The sequence below is a fragment of the Diabrotica undecimpunctata genome, chromosome 2, assembly GCF_040954645.1.
Source record: "Diabrotica undecimpunctata isolate CICGRU chromosome 2, icDiaUnde3, whole genome shotgun sequence".
Lineage (NCBI taxonomy): Eukaryota > Metazoa > Arthropoda > Insecta > Coleoptera > Chrysomelidae > Diabrotica > Diabrotica undecimpunctata.
Genome location: NC_092804.1, coordinates 142,776,392 through 142,798,317, shown reverse-complemented (window position 1 = coordinate 142,798,317; position 21,926 = coordinate 142,776,392). Strand labels below are relative to the sequence as shown.

At 35.3% G+C, this 21,926-nt stretch overlaps 1 protein-coding gene across 1 annotated transcript; it reads right to left on the bottom strand.

Annotated features, from left to right (window-relative positions):
• Nucleotides 1-4,354: 4,354 nt before the first annotated feature.
• On the bottom strand, nucleotides 4,355-21,472 carry LOC140433479 (uncharacterized). The gene is made up of 3 exons (XM_072521467.1): nucleotides 21,340-21,472; nucleotides 19,830-19,998; nucleotides 4,355-4,703 (listed from the first exon to the last, which is right to left on the bottom strand). Exons 1-3 carry the CDS (start codon nucleotides 21,413-21,415, stop codon nucleotides 4,463-4,465), a joined length of 486 nt encoding a protein of 161 aa, XP_072377568.1. The 5' UTR covers nucleotides 21,416-21,472; the 3' UTR covers nucleotides 4,355-4,462.
• Nucleotides 21,473-21,926: the final 454 nt, after the last annotated feature.

Below are 21,926 nucleotides of genomic sequence, written 5' to 3'. Positions count from 1 at the left end.
TCACAGAACTCGCTTGAGTTAAGAGTCTGCATGTTCTAAGACAAATAAGTAAAAAAAATTTAAATTCAAAATACAGATTTAGAGAATACAAGGTGAGTAGAATAAATGTTTGTCAAATTTTTTTTTATTTTCAGGCGTTCAATAATTTTTATTAAAAGCATTTCTAAATTTAACAATATTACAAATTAATCAACTTAAAAAAATTATTTTTATCTTCATAAAGCTAGCCGGTAAATAAGAGCAACTTGTAGTTTTCTTGCATCGAATTCACACATATCATAACAATATATATATATATATATATATATATATATATATATATATATATATATATATATATATATATATATATATATATATATATATATATGAAAATTACTGAGTTCTCGGGAAGAACCGCGTTGAGAATTTAAAACTCGACGTTTCGGCACCCATTTTGGAGCCATTATCAAGAGGGATACGGTTCGGTTCGAGTTCGGGGTCTCAATCTGCCTACTCCCCTCACTCGAGACGTACCAGTATCGTGTTCTATATTGCAAGAACTGTCTCTCGGCACTGAGGTCTCAATCTGCCTACTCCCCAGTGTCGAGTGACAACCGGTCTTACCCTGTGTGGCTGCTTTTATACTCGCTGTATGCGCGGGAACGGTATGCGCTGACGTGGTCTGAACTGACGTGGCCTGAGCGGTGTGGGCGGGAGGTCGCTGAAGAAGGGGTCGCCATGTTGCCGGCAATCGTTTCGCGTCATCGCGCGTGTTCAAGCTGTGAGGCCGTTTTTCGATTTCGATAGCTTCACGAATGATTCTCGCTTTTAATGAGCGGATGGGAGCGATGGTTTTTGCTTTTTCGAAATCTATTTTGTGGCCTGTCTGAATATGATGTTGGGCTAGGGCTGAAGTGGTATCGGAATGTTTGACTGATAGAGAATGTTCGTAAATACGGTTATGGATTCGTCGGTTTGTCTGTCCTACGTATGTACGTGGGCAACTGGAACAAGGTATCTCGTAGACACCATGGTCTTCATTGGGGATTTGGTCTTTTACGGATCTAACGAGATTGGACAATTTGGAGTGAGTGGTGAAGATGGTTTTGATATTAAGAGGGATAAGAGTTCTACTGATCTTGTCAGTGACACCTTTAATAAAAGGTAGAAAGATTTTGGGTTGATCCGGCGGCAAGGTTTCTTTTTTGGATGGAATGGGGTTTAGAAGTTTTTGAATGCTTCTATTGATTTGGGTTTTGTGGTAGCCGTTTTGTAGGAGTGTTTGTCTTATTGAATTGATTTCGGATGACCTGTGATTGTTGTCGCTAAGTCTTATGGAACGGGAAATAAGAGTGTTGATGACTGAATTAAGTTGGGCGGGGTGATGATGTGACTGGGCATTGAGATAGCGGTTTGTATGAGTGGGTTTCCGGTACACGGAATAGGAAAAAACTGTGAGGTGGATTTTTCTGAATAAGAACATCAAGGAATGGCAAAGACGCTTCAGACTCAACTTCCATCGTGAATTGAATGCTGGGATGTATTCCATTCAGGTGGGAGAGGAAGAGATCTAATGTGTCTTTACCATGGGGCCAAATGACAAAGGTGTCATCAACGTACCGTAACCAGCAGGTGGGTTTGAGATTTGACGAGGACAAGGCTACTGTTTCGAAATGTTCCATGTATATATCTGCTATTACGGGAGAGAGGGGCGATCCCATTGGGGCACCTTTGATTTGACGATAGAAACGATTTTGGAACGTGAAATATGTATTAGACATGCAGTGTTTTATAAGAGATAATGTGTCTTGGGGAATTTGATGTTTAGAGTCCAAGATGGAAATGGTTTCATCGATGGGAATGTTGGTGAATAAAGAAACAATGTCAAAACTGACTAGTATGTCTGAGGGCGAAATAGAAAAGTTTTTCAGAAGATCAATGAAATGAAAAGAGTTTTTGACAAAGGACGAGGCGTTTTCGGCTAATGGTTGTAAGGATGAAGCGAGATGTTTTGCCAATTTCTGAGTGGGACAGTTGTATGCACTGACGATGGGTCTTAGGGGAACATTGGGCTTATGGATTTTTGGAAGGCCGTATATCTTTGGAATTCGGGATGATTTTTCTCTGGGTATAAGAGATTTTTTGAGGTCTGGAGATAGAGTAGACTTATTTATAATGGATTTGGTCGTTTTTTCTAGATATGTGGTTGGATCATTTGGGACATGTTTGTATTCTGTGGAATTCAGAAGTTCGGACATTTTGTCGAAATAGTTAGAAGAGTTGAGAATGACGGTGGCATTACCTTTGTCGGCCGGAAGGATGACGATGTCAGGGTTGTTGTAAAGTTCTTTGAGGGCACGTCTTTCTGAAAGACTGATATTTGAAGGTGGGGGTTTGGAAGTACGGAGAATTCTGGCGACATCTTGTCTGGCAACTTCGGCTTGGTCGGAAGGAAGATGGGAAATAGCTTCTTCAGTTTGACAAATAATTTTCTCAGTTGGAATGGAAAGAGGAGTGACAGAGAAATTGAAGCCTTTTGACAGAGCTTTGGTAGCTGAATCGGATATGTGAATATCTGAGAAATTATGGACAACAGTAGAAGGTTGTTGATTTGAAACGGGCGGTGGATTTTGCTGAGAGATAAGTTGGTCCAGTTTGCGTTTCTGGGTTTGGGTTTTGTTGTCAGAAATGTGTTGGGCTTTTTGGTGAGAAAGACGATCGAAAGTGTCCCATAATAATGGATGGATATTGAAAGAATGGATGTCATTGTAGGTTTTAAGAAGTTGGGAATTTGTTGTATCTAAGTTGCGTCGGGTGGAATGAATTGAATTTCTAAGAAGCGAAAAACCAGTGGCTCTAAGAATTTTGGATCAGTCAAACATTCCGATACCACTTCAGCCCTAGCCCAACATCATATTCAGACAGGCCACAAAATAGATTTCGAAAAAGCAAAAACCATCGCTCCCATCCGCTCATTAAAAGCGAGAATCATTCGTGAAGCTATCGAAATCGAAAAACGGCCTCACAGCTTGAACACGCGCGATGACGCGAAACGATTGCCGGCAACATGGCGACCCCTTCTTCAGCGACCTCCCGCCCACACCGCTCAGGCCACGTCAGTTCAGACCACGTCAGCGCATACCGTTCCCGCGCATACAGCGAGTATAAAAGCAGCCACACAGGGTAAGACCGGTTGTCACTCGACACTGGGGAGTAGGCAGATTGAGACCTCAGTGCCGAGAGACAGTTCTTGCAATATAGAACACGATACTGGTACGTCTCGAGTGAGGGGAGTAGGCAGATTGAGACCCCGAACTCGAACCGAACCGTATCCCTCTTGATAATGGCTCCAAAATGGGTGCCGAAACGTCGAGTTTTAAATTCTCAACGCGGTTCTTCCCGAGAACTCAGTAATTTTCATTTATCTGACCGCGGAAACTTATCCGAACATATATATATATATATATATATATATATATATATATATATATATATATATATGTTCAAAAATTAGCACAATTAAACCTAAAGCTAAGATTAATACTATAGATTATAGATATATACTAACAGCGGTCGGTTCATTTATACCGTCGATGGTGACGTGGTTTGGGTGGGGGTTAGCGTGGAAATTGACGCGAGGGTTTGCGCGAAGATTTCTGACTGGTGGATTTTGATTAGTGAGTGGAACTGACGATATTTTCTTTATAAGAGGTCTCCATGTCGAAGGTAGCCGGATGCCCTCATCTCTTTTATTGAGAAAATCTGGCATTTTTTCAATTTCTATGGCTTCACATATAGTTTTTGGTTTATAGAAGCGGAGGGGCTATGATTCTTGAGTTTTCAAAAACAATTTTGTGACCTGTATGAAGATGATGTTGACCTATAGCTGAAATTGAACTTTTTCTCACATCCAAATATAGCCGTTTTTTGACAGATCCGCCCTGGTCTATTAAACTACTATATCGTAAACAACCAAGACTGGTAAGGCCATAAGAAATACTAGGAATTAATTTCCTCAACCTGAAACCTGAAGCATTAATATTCTTATAGTTCGCAATATAACGTTCAAAAATAAATGAGTATTTTTGAGTAAAAATTGAAAAACTCCAAAAGTATTAGTTAGGAGCTTCAACCAGCCTGCAAACGAAATGTGATTGTAACGAAGAGCACAAATTAAAAGAAAAATATAATAGAATTGAAAAATCGTAAACGTTAATATACTGTTGTTAAAAGCTATAGTTAAAAGTTAGTTTTTATTATATTTCTACTTCATTGTCGAACGGCTGAGCTTGAAAAACTAACAGGGGCCTTAAGTTTTTAATGGAAAACCTACGTATCTATAAACTGTGCATTTTATATACAATCAGAGAAATAAAGAAAGAATTTTATAATTAATAACAACATAAAATAACAAAAGTAACATTCAAAATTAAACAACTATATCAAGTTTATAATAATACTAATAATTTTCTTGAAAAAATCACCATAAATGTCTTCCTAAAGGGTCCTCTTGCGGTTTTTGGAATAGCCACTGATCCGCGTCTAATGTGTCTAGAGTATTATTTAAAATTGCATTCAGATTCTCGTCATAGGTCAAAAATCTATCGGGATACGCTACAGAGGTTATTTTTCCTTTGTTGTCAAGTTTCCATTTTTGGTGGTCGTTATTGCTTTTATTTGCCATTACTGGAAGAGTTGGCGTTCTAGCTTCAAGTACTTTACTAAAAAATATGAAGACACTAATAAAAATATAATATTTAAGATAGGATAGCTTGGCAAAATTATAATATAAGGTCTTCAAAAATTTAACAGTTGGTAGTGTTGTGGTAACTGTTCAATGGAAAACGGAATTTTGAATTCTTCCAGTTACTTGTTGGTTAATATTATTAGGATTTCCCGTGGTATTAGTAAAGAACTCAAGATCGTAAATGAAACTGTTTAATACTTCTATGTAAACGTAAATGTAAAAATATAAACAAACTTAATTGTTTGTAATAATGAAATAAAAATAAATGTTACAAATACATTATTAATACATATTCTTTTTCTTCCACTTTATAAGCAATTCTGCTTGTTCATTGGCCGATTAATACCTCTATGAAAGGTTGTCACTCCATTTTTTGCGCGGTCGTCCGATACTTCTGCCGATTGGTGACTTATCTCTTGCTATTTTGACGACACGGGTCTCCTCCGTTCTGCTTATGTGGTTATTCCATTCTTTTTTTCTATTTTTACTTACTGTGTCACATCACAAAAAGGGAGACAGGATATGGTGTGGTAATTATAGTGCCATCAGTCTACTCAATACAGCATATAAAGTACTGTCCAACGCATTATGCAAAATAATGCCCCCTACGCTGAACGACTAGTGGGAGGATATCAGTGCGGCTTTCGGCCTAATAAATCAACAAATGATCAAATCTTTACAGTGAGACAGATTCTTGAAAAAATCCTAGAGTTCGGCATCGACATCCACCATATATTAGATATTATAGATTTCAAAGGCGCATACAACTCAGTTAATAGATTTATTCTTCTCCTGGCTATGATGAAATTCCAAATACGGCTTCAACTAATTCAACTAATTGTACTTACACTTACAGGAGCAGCGAGCATGGTCAGAATCCAGAACGACCTTTCAAGACTCTTCCATTGCATAAATGGACTAAAACATATATCGTGTTTTTATTTAACCTTGCTCTAGAAAAGGTAATTCGATAATCAAAGATTAACATAAGTGGCACTATCTTTAGTCAATAGCGAGCCTAGGTATATAAAGGTGTACTTTATATACACAGACCTTTATATACACTAAAGGTGTGGACAGTAGTGGACACCTTTATATACCTAGGCTCGCTATTGACCAAAGGTTATACCGTCAGCGAAGAAATTAAAAGTAGAATAGTGCTTGTCAGTAAGTGTTAATAAATAGAGATATACACTTGGCATTTGTGGACCTGAGAAAGGCGTATGACTCTGTACCAAGGTCAGAACTATGGGAGGCAATGTACAAATTAGAAATACAGACGGAACTCATAGAAGCTACAAAAGCTCTGTATAAAGAAAATAAAGTGTCCATTAAAATGGGAACAAGAATCATAGGAGACTTCACCACAACAAAAGGGCTCCTGCAGGGTTGTTCCACATCTCCAACCCTATTCAAAATATACTTAGAGAAAGCCTTGACTACATGGAAAAGAAAATGCTATACATTAAGTTTTGCAGACGATCAAGTAGTGATTGCACAAGACCAAGACGACCTCAGCTACATGATGAAGAAACTACAAGAAGAATATACCAAGGCTGGCCTAGATATTAACCTCGCGAAAACAGAGTACCTATCTACAAGTGAAGAAGACATAGAAGATCTACAGATTGATGACAACGTAACAATCAAAGGAAAGGATAAATTCAAATACCTGGGGTTTATAATCACGAAAAAGGCAACAACAGAGGAAGAAATTACACAAAGATTAGGACAAACAAGAACAGCAATCCGACAACTTAACTCAGTATGGTGGGATAGACACCTAAATATGAAGACAAAAACATCATCATCATATAACGGGGGTCCTACGGCGATTGCCGCTTCCCGCATTTCAGCCTCCATCTTTTCCTATCTCTCCAATCTCCCTCTTCTAAGCCTCTAGATTGCATTGTTTTTGTAATTTCTCTTCTCCAGAAATTTGGTGGTCTTCCCCTTTTCCTTCTTTCTGGCGGAACATACATTAAGGCTTTCTTTGGCCACCGCTCCTCCTCCATTCTCATCACGTGACCATACCATTGTAATTGCCTTCCTTGTATTCTATCTGAAAGAGTATCTCTAATTCCTGTATGGTTTCGTATTTCCTCATTCCTGATTCTTTCCATTCTCGATACTCGACATGACCTTCTAAGATAATCCATTTCCACAACGTCTACTTTATCTCGTTCATTCTTTGTCATCGTCCAACATTCGGCACCATATGTGGTAATTGGTTCTACAATTGCTCTGTATACGTGAAGTTTGGTATGCATCTTTATTTTATTAGACCACAGTAATGAATTCAGTATTCGGATGCATTTTTTCCCTTGGGTTATTCGGTTTTGTACATCTATCTTAACTCTGCCATCTGCTGATATGATGCTTCCTAGATATTTATACTGGTTGCAGCCTTTTATGACTGCGTTTTCAAGCCTCAGATCTGTGGTATTTCCTCCAATTTTTAAATAAAAATAAAAAATAAAATAAAAAAAAGACAAAAACGCAGATTTATAAAACATTAGTGCGAAGTATTATGACATATGGGGCTGAAAATTGGATCATAAACAAGAAAAACAGCAGTAAGATAGTAGCAACAGAGATGGAATGCCTGCGAAGATGCTGCAGAGTAACAAGAATGGATAGGAGAAGTAATGACGAAATAAAGCAAAGAACATCAATAGAAACAGACATACTAACATATATAGAACAAAAAAGACTAAAGTGGTGTGGACATGTAAGAAGAACTAGCGACAGCAGATGGATAAAGAGAATAACCGAATGGAGCCCCATAGGAAGGAGGAAAAGAGGACGACCCCGAAAATCCTGGAGGAACGAAGTAGACGACGCCATGAGTAAGAGAGGACTAAACGATGGAGAGTGGAACAGGTTGAGATGAAAACGGTTGAGCGAGGGAAGGCAGTGAATACTGTAGAATCCCTAAATATATATAGTAAGTGTTAATATGGTTAGAGAATACAGATGACCTCAAAACTAGCCAGAAAAATTGAAGTGCCGTCTATAAAACACTAATAGGACCGGTGCTGATATATGGAGCAGAAACGAGGTCACTTACATAGAAGGACCAATAACTGCTTAAACGTTTCGAACGAAAAATCCTAAGAAGAATATATTAAGGAATAAAAGAGCAAGGTTTGTGGCGCAGACGTTTCAACTTTGGGGTGTATAGAAGTTTTGGGGAATCTGACGTTGGAAAATGCATTAAGGTAGCACGCCTTAGATGGATAGGAATGTAATCAGGTGTGAAGAGTTGCCAGAGACAGGAGTGAATGAAAAATTGTTCTAAAGAAGGCTTTGGCTCATAAAGAACTGTAATGCCACTGATGACGATGATGATGACTCAGCAGCTGAGTTTTATATATTGTATTTAGTTACAAGAAATACCTACTCCAATTGCTATTGTTGCCTTTAATTCTTCTTCTATTGACGTGTTGCCAGATACGTGGGTACCCAAGTATTTAAAACTGGACCTTTGTTCGAACTCATCACAGTCCAGAGGAATTCATGGCTAGGTATTTAAATTAATGAAACTGCACTTAAAAATAAAAACAAAGATTTTCTTCATTTAAATTTGTGTATAACAGAAATCCTCTCATGAATTAATATTTATCTATACAGAATTTTTTTATGGCAATTCAGAATGAAAATAAATTTTTCAAACTGTGATTTTACAATAAAATGTTGATATTTGCCGCTGTGTGAGTTTTCATTATATTTTGTTGTTCGTTGATCGTTTTGTATTTTCACGTGGAAACATTAATTATCCATGACACGAAAGGATGAAAACTACTGTCAATATTTTTAAATACTTTTTAAAATAAACGTAGTAGTTTTATATTTACAAATAATTTCTGTTTATGACAGGAAAAAATATTTTTAAAGAGTAAAATGAATTATCTACTAAAAAAATCTAAAATGAAATATGAAATTTGTGAATTTGTGGAAAATAAAACATTTGAAAATATTGTAATACATATTATCAATATTTCGTCGATGTAGCTAAGAGCAAAACATCGTTAATATGCAGTCCGTTTACTCGGGACTTCAACACTTTCGATTAATCGCAAAACGAATAATTTTTTTGAGACAGTTAGTTGGGTCTCTCTTCAGTCTAGACTTCCTGGATGGAGTGTAGTGTGCTTGATCTGGTGTATGGTTCACATCTATATATCTTTGTCTCTAGTCGTTTATTTTAATTTGTGCATTGGTCTTTTGTAGACTATATGCAAACATCTTTGTTTTAGTCAATTCATCGTATTGGACGTGATCATTCTTCCTTGTGGTCTAAGGTCCTTTACCTTTCGTTGAATGATGAGTCTCTCCAATTTTTTTTTGTCTTATCTCATATCATGTCCAAATTATTTTATGGTCGGTTTATGGAATTTGTGACATTCTTCTTCAACAGAACATTTCAGTGAACAAGTTCCTGGTGTTGGTCGTCTTTACTTATATCCTAGCACTATGATCTCCACATCTCTGGTATATCTTTCTTTGTTTGTTTTTTAGGTTTTAGGATTTCTGTCTGATCTTCAACGGCCCAGGTTCTGGCTTTAAACTTTCTTATTACGTATCATATTTTTCTAAACAGGTTTTTCGATTGGTTGTTTCGATCATGGCTCACAATTTTCTTGCGTATATTGTGTTAATATTATTGTTTGTTATATTTTTATCTTCGTTGTTTCGGACACTAGTTTTTTTCGTTTTCTGTGTGTACACTAGTTTGACAAAGATTTTTTCTACTCTCAATGATTTGAGATGTTTTGTCTGTTATTAAATATTTCAAGCAAGTAATTTAATTGAACCCAGCCTTAGAGACTTCTTGAAATGACGTTTGGGTCTAAAAATTCATTGGTGCGAGGTGTATTAATTCGTGTATAAATAGGAATCACTTTACCAGGCTCTAATGCTTCAGACCATCCCTTTCCCCCTTATACAGTAGACTCCCTCTATAACGAGAACTGAAATGACAGACTAATTACCTCGTTAGAAGCCGATCTCGTTATATCAGACAACATAAATACTGTGAATATATATGAATATGTAGTTTTCTAAAACAATAACTTCCTATAGCGAAGCCATTCGGAGCAATATAAAATGCTAATAAATATTGTTTGAATGACGTTTTTGAAAAAAAGTTGTTTACTTTTATTGTCAATGAAACACGTTAAAACAAAAAAGAGTTGTTTATTTTTATTGTCAATGATATACGTTAAAACAAAAAATCTCTACCTACATTTTTTTCCAACTACATAACGTATAAAACGTATTTTAAAGGATAATATTAAACTATTGCTTCTGCAATTGGAAGAAGTCTGTCATTTTTGACTGCTTTAAATTGTCAGTATCATTGTATCTATCATATTTTCTAAAGATGTGAAACAGTTGTATTTATTGTAAAGAAGTTTATTGCGGGCGGCAGTTGAGTTTATTGCGGTGCAGTTAAAAAGTGTATTTATTTATAACCACGGCTGGGTCAAAACCGTAAAAAAACACGTTTTTCGATCTTATTTTGTCTCGTTATAACCAAATTTGCCTCGCTATAAAAGATTATAGTTCAATAGAAATTTCACGGGACATCTAAGGTACCTCGTTATAAGCGAAACCTCGTAATAACCGTGTTCGTTATAGAGGGATTATACTGTAGTACTTTGATGCGCGATAGGGACACAACTATCAGCCACATGCTCTTCATGTGGGGGTCATGAGCAATAGAACTCCAACATGGTTCCCTAACCGATTCAAATTCAGGTTAGCGTTAAGCGCTTTATTCCCTGTTATCCTCTAGTGCAGCGGTGCTCAAAGAGTCGATCACGATCGACCGGTCGATCGCCAAAGTTTTCGAAGTCGATCGCGATTCACGGAGAATATACATGGACTGTCCTGATTCACCACACGTGCATGATCGAAATAATTATGATGCTATCTCTTCACCCGAAAGTTGCGATAATGCCGATTCGGCATATCAGCATTCACAGATAAATTATGAAATGGGAGTGTGCTGTATCGCCATTGTATTGCTGTTAGTCAAGCATTAATCATTAATTACTAAGTTATTACTAGTAAAACATTTTAGTATTATTTACATTAATATTTGAAACTCGATATGAGTGCCGCGAAAAAGAGTAAAACATATCATTTTAATAATGTGTGGGAAGAAGAATTCCTGTTTACTATGGAGAAAGATAAGTGTGTTTGTCTTATTTGTCGGTCTTCCGTTGCTCTGCCCAAACGCGGAAATTTAGAACGGCATTATAAAACTTGACATAAAAACTATGAAAATGATTTTCCGCAAAACAGTTTGTTTAGAAAACGGAAAGTGCAAGACTTGAAGACGGAACAATCAATGTTCACTAGGCCCGTTAAACAATCAATAGCTTCAACAATTGCGTCGTTCAAAATTTCTTATATATTGGAACAACATAAAAAACCATTTGAAGGTGGAGAGGTAGTGAAGAAAGCATTCATTGAGGCTGCAAATCTATTATTTGGGGACTTCAAAAATAAAAGAGATATTATGTCTGCCATCAAAGAAGTCCAGTTATCACGTCCAACAGTTACTAGACGTATCGAAATCGTGGGCAAAGATTTGGAAAGCCAAGTTAAAACTGATATTATGAAGTGTATGTACTTTTCTTTGCAATTTGACGAGTCAACCGATATGACTGATACCGCCCAGTTGTGTATTTTCATTCGGATGCTATTTTCTGACATGTTGGCTAAAGAAGAATTGTTAACAATGCTGACTCTGAAAGAAAAAACTCTCGGAGAAGATATATACAACGTTTTTATAAATTTTATGAAACAATACGAGCTACCGATTTACAAACTCGTGTGTATTACAACAGATGGTGCACCATCCATGACTAGCGTTAACAATGGATTTGGTGCATTATGTCGAGCTAACGATGACTTTCCATCTGTCTTTGAAACAAGTAACTCTGCAGCTCACAGCATTCTTTGGATCAACATACTTGTGTGAGTCTGCATTTTCCCAAATAAAGATGAAAGTGAAATCAAAATATCGTAATCGGCTAACGAATGATGAACATCTCTCTTCATGCTTGTTGTTTGGCCCTCGGTAATTACGTACCATCATATGAAATACTTGTGGATGATATGCAGTGCCATACATCAACATCCAAATAAAATGAATATGAAAAACATGACTTTAATTACAACTCTCTGCAGTTACAACTTTTTATCAACTAGAAATGTGCAATAAAGTTTTTATTTTCAAAATTGTTTTTTTACTATGCTTTGTTTTTAAACCAGGAGGAGTAAACTAAAGAGACAGATTCACACCCAAGAAAGTCTCTAGAAAAGTTACCAAATACATCTTCTTTTTTGGATGATCATATCGGCCTTCGACGGTAATCCAAAAATATTATTATATACTAATACGTCGCTGAAGAGTTCTAAAAATAACTGTTTTTTATATAAAAGCTGACTAAAAATCTAAAAATTAAAAGAATAACGCAGAAAACACAAAAAATCGCCGATATAACTTAATTAACCTATTAAATGCCATTAGTGTCAAAATTTCATAACAGTGGAATAAACTTGCCTGAGGTTAGACCAATTACAAACAAACATTGCGGCGCGGTAAATTTGAATTACTCCTCCTGGTTTAAAAACAGGGTATAGCAGTCGATCTCCGGACGCTTGCAGTATGTGGTAGATCCCATGCAGTATAAGTCTGAGCACCACTGCTCTAGTGACTTATCGGCGAAACTGAACAAGATGTATTTCCGATTCATAAAATTGTTTGTTTTTATAAACTTTATTGGTGTTGTTATTACATAATGTTTAACAGCTTCCCGTATTTCTTGTGATGTACCAATAAAAATAGAGGTCATAATTTTTCCTACCTCTAGGAGGTCTTTCTCATTTTTTATTTCTGGTTTCATAGTCTCTCTGCGTGTGTTGTTTAAGCTTTATTTTTATTTTAGCTATGAGAAGAATATGATCTGATCCGCATACCATTCCCGGATATTATCTAACCAAGTGAGTATTTGTTGGTAATAGCGAACTCAATTAAGTGATCTTCTCTTTCATTTCTTTCACCTATAACAAATTTTTCAAGAATATGTCATCATTTTGTGTGATATTAAAGTCGTTGCAAATTACAGTTAGTTCCTGTGATTATTTATGATGTTCTTAATCGTTGTCTGGAATTGTTAGTAGATTTCTTCGATCTTTGTATCGTCTGAACTTATTGTTAATGTATAAACTTGAGTTTATGTGCTTTGTCCTTTAGTTTTGTTAATGTAAGCTCCCGGACTAATTTAATATTCAAGATATAAGAAAAAGAAGAATTAAGTTTTAAGGTTATGTCTATGTTCTCTAATGTAAAAACGGTTACACATGTGTTTAATTAATATTCTCTAAAATAATTAAATGGTAAGTTTTGTCCACCAGTGCTGCCTGTAAAAATTTTACCAAAGTTAGTTAATTCATACAATGATAAAAAATCCAACACAACTTCATTAGACCACTTCATAGTAAAATTACCACGACACTGACCGTATCTCCCCTGGCCGGGTCCGACAGATTGGATATGCGGTGCATTAGCTTCTGATTGTCTTTGAACTGTGCTGATTTACCGACAAACAAGGGGACATAACGCGCGTGCCATAAATACACAGTTTCGTCCAATTTAAGGGATCGTAAACCACAAATATTAAGAAGAAAAACGGCATTTCACGTTGTGTTGGTTCCCGCTTTTATATTTTGTCTTTTTCAATAACGTATTTTCTATTTTTCTTCGCCATGAAGAATGCCACACCGCGACGCTGTCCATACCTGCACCTAGTTACGTCGGAAGCGTTGGGGGGGTAACTATATGCGATTCATCAGCTTCCGACCGTCTTTTAAACCGTGTTGAGGGGAAAATGGTATTCCACGTAGCGTTGGTTCCCGTCTTTAGATTTTGTCTTTTTCTATTATGTATTTTCTGTTTCTCTTCGCCAACTGTGAACCGATGAAGAAGGCTGCTCCACGTTCTGCGAGATCCCGGCTTAATACGCTTAAGGAAATTCTAATCCTTCATCGAGGGCGTCCCAAGGTGGTTAACAGAGAGATTATCGGGGAAATACTCGATGGGGAACAAAACTAGAAAAACCAGATGTAGGACTAGTCTTGAGAGTTCAGAAGTATGTCTAGAGAAGGAACATCCTGAATAGGAACTTTAAAAAATTGGTAACACATGAGAAAAATACTGATCGAAGATATGAATACCAGAATATGAAATAGACCAAAATACCACATCGAAGAATATTTAGATATCTAGAGACAAGCAATTAATTGTTTATGTAAGTGAAAACATTAAAAAAAAAATAGATAAACAATTTAGCTGCTAGAGCACACAGAGTACCGGAATACGGAAGTGGCCACTTCTTGATACCACTTGACTAAGATGTAGCTTAAAATATTTTGACAAAAAAAAACAAAACAATTAAGTAAGTAATATAAATATAACTAACAAAGATCATATAAATCAAGAAATACAAACTGGAAAGTTTAAAGTACGAAAAGACATAAAATTACTACGCAAAAATTGGCTCAGACATAAATTAGATAAAAAGTTTATTGAGAAATCTGTAGAAAAATTATAAATAAGCTCCCGAAAAAATCAATTCAAGCAACGGCAAAAGAAATTTGTGGACAGAAGCGACTCGTTGGTGGAAGAGAAACAACAGAATCTGAAACACGAGGAGGTAAAACTGTACCTTCTTCTTCTTCAAGTTCCGCTCCTATCGGAGATTGGAAATCATTCTGGCAATTACAATTTTGTTCGTTACGCGCCTGAATAGTTCAATTGAACTGCATCCAAACCATTCACGGAGATTGCGTAGCCACGAGATTTTACGTCGTCCTACGCTTCTTCTGCCTTTGATTTTACCCTGCATTATATTCCTTAGTAGTTCGTATTTTTCACCTCTCATGATGTGCCCCAAGTTTTATAATTCCCTGATTTGTATGGAATTTAAAACTTCGCATTGTTTTCCTAGTTGTTTGAGAACTTGTTCGTTTGTTTTGCGATCCATCCATGATATTTTCAAAATACGTCAGTAACACCACATTTCGAATGCTTCTAGGTTTTTAATGTTTAATTTTTTAAGTGTCCAAGCTTCAACCCCATACAAAAGGGTAGAGAAAATATAACACCGAAGCATTCTTATTCGGAGCGATATATTGATATCGCGATTACAAAAAAGTTTTCTCATTCTATTAAACGTTGACCGTGCAATTTCAATGCGGCATCTTATTTCTTTTGTCTGATCAGTATCTTCTGTGATCCATGCTCCAAGGTATTTGTGCGAAGATATTTGTTCAATTTCTATATTATCTAGTACTAGCTTAACTTTGATGTTTTGTGCTTTTGTAAATATCATGAACTTGGTTTTCTTCAAAACTGTACCAAAAGTGGCTTATCATGCAAAACTTACAATACTTGAGGAGTCGAAAAGAGCAGGATTCAGTATTAGACGAAAAATAACCAAAAAAAATGGACAATGATAAAAAATTGGGTTTAAATTAGGATAGAAAATATTTCTAGCAATGAGTTGCAGGAATATTTTGAACATTTGATAACACAACAAAATACATGTTAGGAAGAAAAAACCTTTTAACAAAGGTTTTGACAAAAAATGATTACCCATTGTAATTTATAAACAAGAAATTTCACAAGCTTAAAGAAAGGAAACAACAAAACACCACAAGCAATTAAGAAATACTCACAAGAAGGGATTCAAAGATACTAACAATACCATATGAAGGGTTGTACAGGTCCAAAAGGGTGCAAGTCGCAATTTTTCATAAATCGATCTAGTTTCGTCAGCGAAGTAGTCAGCGGCTTGTTACACATCCTAAAAGTGCCTAGTTCCCGTGAAATGCTAATTATAATTTACGCATACACCGCCAATAGGGGGCAAGTCCTCATCAGACAGGTCCTAAAAGGGTAAAGTCCATATAAACAGCTGATAGACGTTGATATAATACGCGCAGCTTAGAGTTAGGTTCGTCGGTTAAGCTAGTGTTTTCATTGTTATCCAAGTGATTTAAAGTAAATAACAATGAATATAGATAACAATAGTAGTGAAAATGAGACTGAAGTAGTGCCTAGACAGAATGAATCAAAAAAAGAGGAAAAAGCACGACAGAATGAGAGATATTATGAAAAAAATTAGACTGCAGACTCACGAGGTAGATGCAACTTGTAATTGTAGTAAACAATGTTTTCAAAATGTGCCCGAAGAAACAAGAAAAACTGTACTCAAGAATTTTAACCCAATGACTTCTATTAATGAGCAGAACTCATACTTATGCGGATTGATTACAGTACTCCCTATTCGCCGATGAAGGCCTAGGAAAGGTGAAGACGAAGCAAATTTAAGAAGTGCTGCATATTCTTACAGGGAAGGTTTTAGCACTGATAATAGCTTTAAGGAAATAAATATTTTATACAAGATTTTATGTCTATTCATGGAATAAAGAAAAAAAGTAGAGATATTTCAAAATTCACTAAAAATGACTGGAGTCGCCCCTAAAGATAAAAGGGGAGAAAATAAAACCATCCTAGAAAATTAGAATTCTACGTTCTTACAGCAATATACGAACATATAAAGTCATTTAAAAGGCAGGAAAAGCCACTACAGTGTGAATGATAGTAAAAAATTATACTTACCTGAAGACTTAAACATAAAAAAGATGTTCAAATGTTTCTATGAAAATATCCTACGGGTCTTACAGAACAGTCTTTAATACAAAATTTAACATAGCCTTTGGATATCCCAGAACCGATAGATGTAGTTCCTGTGATGAGTTTCTTATAAAAATAAAATCTCGTCAGTCCGATGTTTTAAACAGTTTCGATCTTGCTCAAAATAAACGCTTGCAAAAGGAAATACGCCAGCTTACGATACAAAATGATGTACACAAAAAAAGGCTGAGGTATTTTACAGTAGAAAAAGAGCTACGAAGAAAAAAGTTGAACCTCTGTAACTCACGAAACTATTATGGAAAAAATCTCAGTGTCCCAAAAATAACAACAAACGTTGTTTACTATAAGAGCCAGCTGAACGTCTATGCCTTTAATGTCCACATTCTATCTACAGCAAAAAGTATGTTTTACATTTACCCGGAAATACTTGGCATAAAGGGAAGCGACGATGTATGCTCAATGCTGAATGGCTTTCTATGGAATATTCTCTATAAACAAGTAAGATCGCTTGAAATATTCTGCGACTCGTGTGGGGGACAAAATAAAAATTTCATCATGTTTCGTTTTTTGCATTATATTGTCCACAATACACGTAGACTTGATTATGTTAAAATTACTTTCCCTATTCGTGGGCATTCCTACATGGAACCGGACAAAAATATGGACTTAATAAACTCCAAACAACGAGCTGAGATTCCTTCAGATTGGGTTGAAATTTTTAGAAGTGCTCGTGCAAAACTATCGCCATTTGACGTTGTGGAAATAGATCAACCCTACTTTCGAGCATGGACGATTTTTTTTTAATACTAAAACATATTATTTTAAGAAATGTCCTTTCAGCTCCCGTCCAATTCGAGAATTAGAAATACATCAAGAACATCGTAGACTAATATATCACCGGGAGTCCTATAATGAAGCATGGGAGGCAGCAATAGTGAAGAAAAAAGAATATAAGCGAAAGGGACCTGTACTACTACAAAATGAATTTGAACTCTGAACTCCGTATTCTTATTCACATATAAAAAATATTAATATCTTGGAATACTATTATTAAACATTATTTAGGTTTGATACCAATCTCGGCTAAAAAATTTAATTGCCTACAAGATTTGAAACGATTCTGTGGTGACGAAACAAAACAATTTTTTGACAACTGTCCAAGAATTAGAATTATTTCATATTAATAAATTTTGTCTACTTGTCATTTTGGCTTATTTTTTTGGACTTGGCCCCTTTAGACCAATAATGTTTGGTGGTTTGACCAATTAAAGCTTATGTTCTATTTTGCATAATATCAATATAAGTTTAATTTCTTGTCTGTTTCTCATTAATTACCCAATAACTGATCTAATCAACAGGGTTCATGATAACCATCAATAATTTATCAATAACTGGTTTAAAATTTAAACTTCGTTTTGTACGAAATAAACATTTGTCGACTTAGCTCTTTATGGACCTGTACCCTTCATATGTAAAGGGCTTATCATAAAAATTTAAAAATGACAGGTCTATCCTGTCCAAAACCAAACCCAACCACACATAAGAAAGATCAAAGAACTGCTTTTTTTTTTATAAAATACCCTGTGAGCACAACAATTTCTATGTAGGAGAAACCGTAAGACCACTAATTATCAGGATAAATGAGCATGAAGCATACACCAAGAAGAGAGACTTCGACAAATTTCAGATATGAAAACATGCCTGGGAAAACGAGCAGAGTCCAATGGAAAGATGCATCAATAATCATGAAATAAGTAGTCCAGTCCTCAGAGATTTGACCTCTAAAAATCATACGAACAAGCTGAATTTTGCTGAGAATGTCAATTTTGGGACCCCAAAAAAGATGCAAAGAAGTTTACCAGTTTTACCTCAAGGCTTCCCCCCAAAACCACCCCTCGTATGTGGGCAAAACGAAAAAATCCATTTACCAAGAATCTGTATGACGTAAAACAAAATGTTTCCGATAAAAAATGTAACTGAGATAATTTTGAAAAAAATGTTTATCAACACTTTTATGTAAAGTGAATTGTTCTCGAAGAAACAGCGCTTGAAGCCAGTGGTGATTTTCAATGTAAGATACGCGTGCAAAATCAATTTTAAATAAAATTTGTATCAACTCAACGGTAAAAATTCGATACCTTTTGATAAGAATGTGAAGCTTTCTTAAAAATTTTTGTATATTGTCGCAAATAAAGTCAGTTTCTATCTTCTTCTTTTTATATAGACATGACTTTGTCTGTGTATGTGCCTCCAGTAAGTTGTCGTTCTATCGTTTTCGTGGTCTTCCTACTGATCGTCTTCCTATTGGGGAACCGTTTCTTGCCATCTTTACTACTGTACTTGTTGTCATTCGGCTTTTATGATCGTTCCATTCTACTCTTCTATTTCTTACCCAGTTCTTGATGTTCTCCACCTTGCATCCATGTCGTATATCTGTACTTCTAGCTCTGTCCCATAGTGTCATACTATCAATTTTTACGGATTCTTGCGGAATACAGATTCTTGGTAAAACGATTTTTTCTGTTTTCAGTCCACTATCGGAGAGGGTTTTAGGGAAAAGCCGAAGGGTAAAAGTGATAAACTTTTTTGTATCTTTTTGGGGTCCTAAAATTGACATTCTCAGCAAAATTCAGCTCGTTCGTATGATTTTTAGAGGTTCAGTGGCATTTTCGTCTCTGACGACTGAAGTAACATGAAAAATAGAAAAGTCAAAGAAGCAGCTCTCATACGAAGAAAAATGTGTAGCAAATCCATCAGCAAAATGTAGCAGGCTTTGGTAGAAGTAAAAGAAGAAGTAGATAAGAAGAATATACTAACAATAGCGGAGTAATAGTAAAGCGGAGTAATAGCAATAGCGGAGTAGTAGACATGCATCTACATTTTGTACATCATAATATATGCAACACACAATACACAAACATATAATCTACGTACACACATTACATAAGCATATAATACAAAAAAACACACAAAACTAAACTATTCCGAGGGTAAAACTACTATCCTCTGATTTTTTCAACCATAAGCATACTGTTCAAGATGGCCTACAAGATCAAGGCCAAGTGAGTCAACGATCAATTTTTAAAAACATAGCCTACTAACAACAACTTGCTGATTACATATTTTCTCAGAATTTTTTAAAATAATCTTTTTTTGAAAACGATTTCGGGAGTGGAAATCGCAACGTCAAAAATTAGTTAATTAAAAATGTAATTTTAGTTACAATTAATTGTGGCTTAATTCCATATAAACGTAATATTTAACTTAGACATTCCACACATTCCACAATCAACAATTTGGGAGAAAAAGTAAAGAATGAAGTAACTGTGCATAGTTCGGCAATTGGATAACTTAATAACTTACCCATTTCCTTCATTAACAATAAAGTAGATATCAGAATCATTTTTCATTGGGGTGATATTCCATACCATAGTACCATCATCATCGTCAAAAAAAGTGGTTGTAACTTCGTCATTTTGACCACTCAACACCAAACTTGTGTACTTGTTTTTTATTGCCACTCCATTTTCAGCTAAAATATTTTGCAATTGTTTATGCTGTTAAATTTTTTGGATGCTAGATGAAAAATGGAAAAAATAAAGAAATTAATATACGAATCAGTGAAAGAATCCTATGAAATTAAGAAAATATTGATAATCAAAACGATCGAAAATATCTACCAAAACAACACAATAAAAGTAAAAGTAGAACAAGAACTAACCGACCCTATTGAAGCTGGCAATAGGATAAGAGAGAGGGAGAAAATATCGGAAAAGAAATGAAAGGCAGAATTTACAAAACAGTCATCAGAGCAATAATGACATACGCGGCAGAAACACGACCTGATACAGAGAGAACAAAAAGGATGTTAAAAACAGCAGACATGAAAACACTTAAAACAATTGATGGTAAGATGGTAAGTACAACAAATAGAGTAGTAAAGACTGCAAGAGACGGTTCTCCAATAGGAAAACGATCATTAGGACGACCACGATAACGATGGAACGACAACTTACTGGAGGCACATTGAAAAACAGACATGAGTCATGTCAACATAAAAAGATTACAATGAGGCTAAACAAAAGATCTAGAACATAGACAATCACAGCAAGATGCAAAAATTAGTAACCATATGATAGAAGTGTTAGAGAAGTTGAAGATGATAATAAATATCAAAAAGCAAGATAATGAGTTTTAAAGCAAATGCAAAGACAATAACATAAAAAGAACAAAAACTAAAGGAGGTCTCAATATTAGAATATCTAGGAAGTATCTTTTCAAATGATGGAAAATTCGATTTGGGGAAGTAAACAATAAACAAAGAGTTCATTAGTGGTATGAAAGTTAAATAAATGCTATTGAAATAAAAGTATCGAGGAAAATTGCATACAGCACAATACACTAGGAAAGACAGAATCAGACATGATCAAATAAGGAACAAAATAGAGCAAGAATCCATAATAAGTAAAATAACTAGAAAACAATTGAAATGGTTTGGGCACATACAGAGAATGGGAGACGAAAGATAGTTATATTATAAATAAAAGGACAAATAAACAAAAGAGAGGAGGATCAAAAAAAAGTTAAATGAGATTATTTAAGCAGGTAAAGCCAGATAAATGAACTACACACAAATTAAATTGATATCGAGAAATAAAAAGGAATGGAAAAAGAGAATAGACATCAACGCAACAAACAATTCGACACCTTAGTGGGTAAAAGGAGTTGAGACATATAGTGAAAACCTAGTGCCCGAAAGATTATTGAAACAAAAAGAATGCAAACGATTATGTTTTTAGGTATTTGGTGAAATTAATGAACAATGTTAATTTCAACTGTTTTGCTATGAATTGCGATTTATTCAAATTCTTACCCTCACAAGTAACCAATCTTGAAAATGTGGTTATAGTTAAACTTAAAATAAAAACATTGATTGGTAGCTTAGACATTCTTATAATAGTTGTCAAACTACTTTGTAATAATTAAATGTTATCTCTTGATGCTAATCATTCCATGTGGGAGGTAGAGTTGATAAGAAAATGTGTATAATCTGGTTTGTATGTAAAAAATTTGATTGTTAGATTTAATTCTTGTATAGGTGAAAAAATCAGTGTTGATATTTTAGGAAATCATAACTTTTATACTTAGATATATAAATGATTATTTTTATACCTTTTCATTTCCTCATTTCAGATCTTTTCTGACACCTTTCTAGTTTATGGTAAACATTTGTTTACAATATGTAGGAGGTCCGATAAGTACTTAAGCCGAAATCAGACAGCTCGTGGAATGTCACTCTTCGCTAGTTCACGTCGGAAAAGAGAAATAAAAAATGTATTCAGTGAAAAAGAGAGAGACCACGGATATGCGGTGAATCAGCTTTAGATTGTCTTTTAACTGTGCCAATTTACCGACAAAAAGGGGACATCACGCGCGGGCCATAAATATAGAGTTTTGTCC

Coding starts and splice junctions, on each gene's coding strand:
- LOC140433479 (XM_072521467.1), bottom strand. CDS start 21,415: ATGTCTAAGCTACCAATCAATGTTTTTATTTTAAGTTTAACTATAACC. Junction 19,999..21,339: donor AAGATTGGTTACTTGTGAGG/GTAAGAATTTGA, acceptor AAAATATTTTAG/CTGAAAATGGAGTGGCAATA. Junction 4,704..19,829: donor ATTGTTAATGAAGGAAATGG/GTAAGTTATTAA, acceptor CATATTTTTTAG/TAAAGTACTTGAAGCTAGAA.